Source organism: Ailuropoda melanoleuca, chromosome 10, assembly GCF_002007445.2.
Source record: "Ailuropoda melanoleuca isolate Jingjing chromosome 10, ASM200744v2, whole genome shotgun sequence".
NCBI lineage: Eukaryota > Metazoa > Chordata > Mammalia > Carnivora > Ursidae > Ailuropoda > Ailuropoda melanoleuca.
The window spans coordinates 65215799-65225109 of NC_048227.1; the positions used below are offsets into that span (position 1 = coordinate 65215799).

Below are 9311 nucleotides of genomic sequence, written 5' to 3' on the forward strand. Positions count from 1 at the left end.
TATCTCTGAGCTGCACAAGGGAAGGCCCATTTGAAATAGAGGTGGGTGGGAGAGGGAGGCAGGAAGGGGAGCCGCTGTGGAAAGTAATCTTACTTCGTGCATAATCTTGCATTTACATGAAAAGCTAAGTGTGGATTCCAGGTTAGAAGGGGTGTCTTTACCTCTAGACCCAGGTATCTTGGGTAGCCTGACATGGAGGGTAAGATACGACCTGGTAAGATGCATTCTTTTTTTTCTTTTTTAAGGCACGGGAAAAATGGCAAAACAAATCAATAAAATTTTTATTCATTCAACAAAGTAACTTCTGTAAATGTTATATAATTTTGATTTAAATACTTCTAAAATTTGCCCAATACCACCAGAGTCCACTTCCATATACATGGGTTTCTATCATGACAAATCGGCTTCTTTAATCAGATAGACTATTTATTATAACTAAATAAGATTTAAATGGATAGAATCTAAATAGTTATAGTTACAAAATTATGTCCATATGTGGAGATCATTTATGTTGAAAATATAAATCAAAATGTCCTAAGTGTGTGTAGAATACACATTAGATACACGAATTGACATCACATTAAGGACTAATCTGTATGAGTCAGGAATAGGAAAGTAGTAAGTACAGTAATATTCCTACTAGAAAGCAAGAAATGTAAAGCAAGTGATTTTAACAAAAATATGGTTAAATCACTAAAAGGTCATGATGTATTCAATTTTAATTCTTTTCTTATTTAACTCAAAAAACCTAATCATACACTTAAACAAATGTCTATAAATTATACATGAACTATCTTCTCAATATATATGGAGCCACCACGGGAGATAAATTACCGCTATGTGGTAAGAGCACAGCATAAAAACAAACAACGGTTGAAGGAGAGAGACAGAAAGAATAATGTGCTTGTTGCCATGAGCAACAAAAACAGAAGAATTTGAAAAAGAGATAAAAGGAAATGAAATTATACTCTACTGAACAGGCCAGAGCCTCAGCTTTGTGCCATTTATGATATGACCAAACTGAAATCATGGCATTTTCTTCTTCCTCTCTTATTCTGTTGGGTGAATACTAACTACAGTTTACTTGTAGGTGAGTTTCAAGTTCGATACCCACGAGGGCCAGTATTTTCCATTCTGCGTCCTCGTAAAAGGTTGTACCTCGAACGACATGCCCAGTAGGTCTCAAATCTATACTACCGGTAACAGAAAATGTCAACGTAAAATTTATCTTCACAATTTATAAAACAATAAAAACAGTCATTTTCACATTTGAAAAATAGAACACCGCTAGTTATTTGAGGCTTTGGATACATTAGGATAAAAATGTGTTTTAACTGACACTTAAATGAAGTGATTTAGGTGAAGGATGAACTTTGCAATACCTTTTAGTATTTCCGAGCCCCACATAAAAATAAATCAAGATCCCAGAAAGCCAGAGGGGCCATCTGGAGGCATTCCCAACTGGGGTGTGACAGTTACTCATACAATTCCAAGTACCCATAACTGAAATTAATTTTCTCCAATGCTCATCAGTTTCCTGAAATAATGAAAAGAGCTTTCAACATAACGATAAATTTTACATCTGTAACTTCTAATGAGAGGATTAAAGAAGAATATTTATCCAAAGCTAATCTGCAAATAATTAAGCTTTGAAAATAACTCTGAGCTTGAAATATATAGAAAAGATAATAGCACATACCAAATTATAATAATAGATACTTATATTTAAGACAAGGAAATACATTTCTAAAGGCAATCTTTTAATGCTGAGTTTTTTGCTGACCTATTCCCATTAATTTAACACATAATCACTACTTTATATATATTTTATATACATTTCATTTCGTAGTTCACGAAGTATGAAATCCAAAGAATTGCTTAACCTTTTCGTATTTTCTGTCAGACACGAGAGATAAATTTGACACTTTATGGATCTAATTAGTCACAAAAGAAAACCCTAAAATATGTATAAAGATGCAATTACTCTGTTACAGTGTGTTAGAGATATTGTACTATTCCCAGAAGTGTGATTTATGATCCGCTCCACTAAATACTCCCTTGCTCCACTGAAAAAGGTCTGTGCCTAGTGTCACCTTTTGAAATAAACCAGAAATCACTCCAGAAAACATTTTCTTTGAGGTAGAGGAAAGGCCTCTTGGAGAATAGGCTCATAAAAAGATCTTACGATTTTGTGGTATTCTGGCCTTCTGAGCACAGGGCGAGACATGGTGCTTGAGAGACGAAGAATGCGGTCTGAGATTTTTCTTTCCTCAGGTTCCTTCTTGCTTTGAGACGAGAGTGCTACTCGTGCACTCTCTTGCTGTTGCTCTTAGCTGCGCCGAAGAGGAAACCGATCAGGAGCAGGATGGCCCTACGGGCACGTACCTTGCCACCGATCCAACACTGCTTCCCTTGTGCGTACAAGTTGTAATCGAGAGGCATAAAAGCTGATAGTGGGAAGTCAGATCAGAAGCATCAGCTACTGAAAATTCTTTAGCCCAAGGGAGCATTAGAGTGGTGTTTTGCTCTCATGCCAAGGCATTGTTCTAAAATCACAAACAGAAACCTTCACAGTCCAAGATAGATCTAAATGTTAGCATTATTCGGTCTTTGTATTGATTGTTGTGTGAGTTCGAGACAGCATCAGCAATCTGTAGGTACTATGTCTTGGGTTCAAACCTAATCAACCACTCTAATGGGATCACAGACCCCCATCTTGCATGATTACAAAATTCAAATATATCTGATACTTTTGTTTGCATAAGCAGCAGTTTTAAGGAGTGATGGATTTGGGGTGTTGGTATTTTTTTCATAAAATTATTGCTCAAAATGGGTGTTCTACAGTTTAATAATGTATAATGATTCTGGCAGAGAAAGCAAGCCCTTAGCTTTCTTTTGATCGTCCCTGAGATGTTAGCTATTGAAGCCTCTTTTTATTTATGTAGGAGTATAGATATTTAAAGTTAAAACGAGAAACTCCCCCATCTTGACAACTTGCAGGGTGTGGAAGATCAAACTGTTCCAGAAATGGAAGCCTAAGACTCGATTTAAGAAAGTAGTTTCCTACTTCTTGCCATCTGAGTCAATTAGCTCTGTGTGTTCTGGAAAATTCTTGCTATAAAGTGGCAGGCTACTCACTACTTTGAAAGAGTGTGGTGTAGTTGAAAGAGCCTAGGAGAATTTGGAAGTCTCAGGCTGAACTGCAGTTCTACCATTTACTGGCTGTGTGACTTTGGACAAGCCATTTTATTGCTCTATGGCTCAGTTTCCACATTTGCAAACTGGCCATAATACTACCCACCTCACAGAGTAATTGTGAGTATCAAAGAGATAATGTGTGCTATAAAACACTTTACAATGCACTATAGAAACACTAATTACTGTAGATTTTTCTCTTAGGTGAGTATATTGAATGGGGTTCTACAATATTTAAGGTATTCCTATTAGTGGCTGTGTTCCATGACTCTATTCCCAGGATAGGTCAGTTTTGCTGGGTGGTGGTGTGTGTGTGTGGGGAGTGCTTCTCAGTGGTGGGTTAACAACACCTTATATTTATGTAAAGTTTACAATAGACAACATGGCTTTCATTTTATCTCATTTTAATGCAATTACCATCTGTGAAATAGTACTGTAATCATTGCCATTTTCTAGGATGAGGATCTAAAAGTCACGTTAAGAAATTTGTGCAAAGTCTCTGGATAGTGGGCAACAAAGAGGAATTTGGACTCAAGTTGCTGACCCCAAATCAGACATTTTTTTCTATCGTACACGCTCTATGTAAGAGCAAAATATTTCAGAGGTAGATTCCCATAGCTACTAAGGTATGGTGAGAGCGTGCTGCTGAGCCTAGCGTGAGGACAAGGCTGGGTTCTGAGAAAAACAGAAAAGGCCTGTGTGCTTGGTGGGTGGGGAGTGGTGGTACTGGAATCAATTTCACTCAACTCCAATGGCTGTGCTACAGTGACATCAGGGCCACCATGAGGATTCAGGACATCACGAGTACATTAGGAAAAGCCAGCTCTTCCACTGGACTGACAGTCCTCCCCCTCTCTCCTGCCCCTTCTTCCAGGACCACGGGGCTTAAGGAAGGAGTCCTTGCCTGGCATTCCCTCTCAAGAGCACAGCCCACGCGAACAAGGCTGCAGCCGGAGGCACTGGGACACCTGTTGGCTGATTTTCAGACTGTGAAACCCACCAGCCTTCAGAAGCTCTTGGGCCCCGGGCTCGCTCTTTTCTTCACTTTCTTCACTTAAATAGAAGAAAGTACAGAGGGAGGGTATGTTTCAAACAGGTAGCTGAGAGATAGTATCTGTCCTGGCAGCAAACCAGGAAGAAGAACCATTTCAAAATAATGCAGAGGAGAAGTTTTTGCTCTTTTATGAAGAGTCCTTTTGGTAGCCCTGGCCAGAATTTGGAGCCTGGTTGGGGAGAATGATGTAATCCTCAGTGTCACCATAGTGCACTGCAAGGCGGCCAGCGACGGAAATGATGAACCAGGCCGCTCCCCAAGAGTGGTCACCTGGCAGGTACCTGGGCCGCACGTCCTCCGTGAATGAGCTGCTGGGTCTCTGCTGACGTATAGACATTTTATATGTTGGAGAGACAGGCGGCAGCAAGCTCTCTCTAATAAAAACACCATTCAGTTACAAAGCCCCAAAGGAAACTGATCAGTCATAGATGTCATCCTTAAATCACTGGCAAGTGACACCCAGGGACCCCTGAGGAAGTCATTAGTTCTTTTGACTGTAAGCAACACTAAAAACTTCAGAATTTGTCATCAGCAAACTCCTTTACGACAAGACTCTGATGCCCCAGTAGTGATTTCTCCTCAATCAGTGCTCCACCCTTTCCTGCAGTGCCCCCTGAGCAGTCTGCAATTTCTTTCTCTGCTTCCTCACTTCCCGTGTGTTCCATGAAACGGACTTCTAAAATATGAAATTAGAAACATAAGGAAGATGTGGTTCTTACTACCAGACTCTACTGAAGACGCTGCTGGAGGTACTTCGGGCTCTGTTCTAAGCAATAAAGCGGTGCCCACACAGCTGAAATAGCCAGCACCCTCCTTAATTCAGTTCCGTCCTCCTCAGTGGTCCCCGCTATGCAGACCTTGATATTTATCATTCCTGTTCCTGTTTTTAAATTCTACTTATGTTAGTAGCCACAAAGACTATGTAATATCATTTTGTTTCAAAACTTTACGTAATTTATCATACTGGATATATCCCACCGCTTGCCTTTTTCCTTCCCAGTTATTTGTTAAGATTTATCCATACCCATAGCTGTCACTCTCGCTAGTTTATGTTCATGGCCTCCATAGCTGAGGTCAACAGACTTCTGTAAAGGGCCAGAGAGTAGAGATTTTAAGTTTTACGGACATATGAACTCTGTCACAACGACTCAACTCTGCTATTGTGGTGGGAAAGTAGCCATAGACAATTCAGGAACAGGTGTGTCTATGTGCCAATAAAACTTTATTTGTAAACATGGCGATTTGAGTTTCGTGTAACTTCACATGTTATAAAATACTGAACAAAATTTTCCCCCCAACTGTGTTAAGATGGAAAAACCATTCTTAGCTCACAAGCCATAGAAAACAGGCTGTGGGCCAGTTTAGTCTATGAGCCCTATATGGTCCACCCCTAGTCTATAACATTCTGTTTCTGTGGTTTATTCATCTGTTTCTTTGTTATTGGATGTTACTAATGAAATGGAATGGAAATACTCATGGAATACTACATATACCTTAGATAAAGCTTGCTTTTGTTCACATCCTTTATATCCTAATGTTTACTTAATCATTTCTGATAAAGATATGGTTAAAATCTCTGATAATAAGAAGTCTCCTTATAACTTGATCAGTTTTTGCTTTATGTATTTCAAAGTCATGCAGTCACAGACATACAAGTTGACAATTGTTATATCTTCATAATGGGTTTTTCCTTTTATTATGATGGAGTGTTCCAAATTAGCCCTTCTGACACTTTTTGCCTTTAGTTCAGTTTTGCCTTATCTTAATATTCCCAGTTACATATATTTTAATGCCTTTATTTTTCAAGTTTTGTGTGTGGTCTAGTTTTAGGTGTGTCCTTGTAAGCAGTATGACTCTGTTTTTTAATCACCCTGGAGGTAAGTTTACTCCAGCTTTGGTGTGATGGTGAAATGTGGATGCCAGACTGCTGGGCTCCTAATCCTGATTTTTCCATCATCTCTGTATGACCCTGTGCAATTTCCTTAATCTTTTCGTGCCTCAATTTTCTCATCTGCAAACAAGTTGAGGATAATATTAGTAGCTCATCACCGTATTTAGAATAGTGCCTTATGACATCATAAGCCCATAGTATTTGTTAGGTATTTAAAATTTTGTGTGTGTGATTATTGATATGTTTGGTCTCATTTTTACCATTATTTTGTGTTTTCTCTTTACCATCATTTTCCCTTTGTTTGCAATCTCTCTTCTGGATAATATTCCCTCTTTCCTTCCTTTCTTTGAATGATCTATACACTATATTTCTATTATTTAATAATTATACTTAAAATATTACTGCTTTAATGAGATATGGATTGATTTACAATTTGATGAGTTTGGGTTATATGTATACACCCCCAAAACCATCCAATTAATCACTATAATTAACATTTCCATTACCCCTGTTTTAACTGTGTTATCTTAGATTCTTTGTCTAGTTGGCATCCATTAATTACAGGGCCACACTAACAGCCAAAGCAGTTTGTATCTCCCATGCGATCCAGAGCCCATACCTGGAACCATCTTCTTATCTACCTCTTATACCAATATTTTCCCTGCTGTAGATCAACCCAAGACCAGGTACTAGAGCAGTAGTGACAGCCCGCATGCCCCCAAACCCACCAGGATTATTTAAACTAGCCAATCCTAAGCTGTTTCCCCTGCCTTACCTTGCCTTTACCATGGAAATCCCAATAAAAGTTCTGGCATGAGGTCTCCTGTCTTCCTTTCTGCCTCCTGACCAAACCCAGTGCTTCCCCGCATAGCCTGGCATGACCTCTTCTCTTGGTAAATGAAAGTAAGAAATCTCTCAATGGTTTTGGCATCTCAGTGCCATCACCCAGTCACCTCTGTAAATTAAAATCTTATTGGTACACAGTGATACAACCCTTGAAAGTCTTTTCACGCCCCTTGGTAATCACGCTCTTCTTATTCCTCCTCCTCCATTCCTTAGGCAAGCACTGGCTTATTTTCTGTCAATATTGATTAATTTGCATTTTTTAGAATTTTATGGAGTCATACATCATGTACTCCTTTGCTTAAATTCTTTAATTCAGAAAAATTTTTTGAATTCATTTTTCTTATTGTATTTATCAATAGTTTATTCCTTTTATCTTGCTGAGCAGTAACCATCATATGGATATATAATAATTTGTTGATCTACCCACCTGTTGATGGACATTTGTGTTGTTTCTGGTTTGCATCTATTATAACAGACTACTGTGGACATTCAAGCACAAGTTTTCATGTGGACTTATGCTTTCATGTCTCTTGAGCGAGTAACTAGGAGATAAATGACTGTATTATATAGTGGGTACATAGTTGACTTTTAAAGAAACTGACAATTTTCCAAAGTGGTTATTCCATTTTACATTTCCCCCATCAGTGTATAAGAGTTCCAGTTACTCTGGGAGTGCCTGGGCGACTCAGTTGGTTAAGCATAGAGCTCTTGATTTCAGCTCAGGTCATGATCTCAGGGTGTTGAGATCAAACCCCATGTGGGGCTCCATGCTCAGTGTGGAGTCTGCTTGAGATCTCTCTCTCCTCCCTCTGCCCTTCCCTGCCATGCTGTCTCTCTCCCTCTAAAATAAATAAATCTTTTTAAAAAGGCTTTATTTACTTATTTGGGAGAGAGAGCGCAACAGAGAGAGCTCAAGCAGGCAGGGGGCGGAGGGAGAGGGAGAAGCAGACTCCCCGCTGAACAAGGAGCCTGATGTGGGACTCGATCTCAGAACTCTGAAATCATGATCTGAGCCGAGGGCAGGCGCTTAACCGACTGAGCCACCCAGGCGCCCTAAAATAAATAAATCTTAAAAAGAGAGAGAGAGAGTGTGTGTTCCAGTTTCTCTGCAATCTTCACCACAATTTGGTATGGTCAATCTTCTTAATTTTAGCCATTTGCACAGTAATATCTTATTATAAGCATGTATTGCCTTAGTTCTATCTCTTAAAGTAAAAAAAGCAATTCTTTCTACAACTAATAAGTAAAGAAAATAATTCAAAAATATCATATTTGTACTCATTATTTTTTGTCCTGTGTCTTTCCTTAGAGTTCATTTTTCTCCTTGTTGAAATATATCCTTTAATAATGCTCTGTATGAGATCCCATGAGTGGTAAATTCCCTTAGCCTTTATGTATCTCTTTTTAAAATTAACATGTGTATCTTTATTTCGTTCTGTCTTGAGTGATAGTGTATCTGGTACTAAGCATCCTGAAGATATCGCCTCTGGTCTCTAGTGTTGCTAATGAGAAACCTTTCGTCCCTCTAAGGTCCTTCTTGTGTAGCTTATTTGTTTCTTCTTTCTGGTAGCTTCTAATAACATCTCTTCATGTTTCACACCCTGTAGTTTTACTCTGGTCTGTTTATATGTGGATTTGTCTTTATTCATATCGCTCAGAACATCTTACACTCTTCTGATGTGAGAACTTTCTTTGATTCTGCAAAATTCTCAGTTACTTCTCTTCGAATATTGTTTCTCTGCCTATCCCTTTATTTTTTTCCTCCTGGAACTCCTATTACGGAGTTGTTTAATCTGTCTTCTAGTTCCTTGAATTGGTTTTAAAAATATATTATTTTGTACTTCAATACTTTATACTGCACTTTGGGTGAATTCCTCAGCATTATGTTTCAATTCACTATTTATGTATTTAACCACACCCAGGTGAAAGTTTGAGAAGAGAAATTTGTATCTCATTCACTTTTTATTAGCTCAACCAAGCCTAGTTCTGTGCCTTTTATATAGAATTCATACAATAAATATTTTCTGATTAAATAAACATAGAAAACACCTGACATATTTGATCATTTCATTTTTTTATAGATACATAATTTTACCAATACCTAAGTATCACATTTTCATGTAACAAAAAGAGAGCATAAAAACAAATTTGCAACTTAACTTATAAAGCAACACATTATTATATTACATTTTGTCAATACAAATGCATTTTTATGCCAAGTTAGAATGTTTTTGTTGTACTTTGGCTTTAGGGGTATGCAAGTCTTGTTCTTCTTTGGGGGAAAGCTTTTGGGATCTTCCAGCAGAACTCTCAGGTTATGGACGT

The 9311-nt window shown here is 38.3% G+C and overlaps 1 protein-coding gene across 1 annotated transcript in view; it reads right to left on the bottom strand.

Annotated features, from left to right (window-relative positions):
• TRAPPC3L (trafficking protein particle complex 3 like) overlaps positions 1 to 2227 on the bottom strand; it is a 34876-nt gene extending 32649 nt beyond the window's left edge. The window contains exon 1 of the mRNA XM_002924092.1: positions 2186 to 2227. Within this exon, the coding sequence (XP_002924138.1) occupies positions 2186 to 2227 (42 nt within the window). The remainder of the gene's footprint in view (positions 1 to 2185) is intronic.
• Positions 2228 to 9311: the final 7084 nt, after the last annotated feature.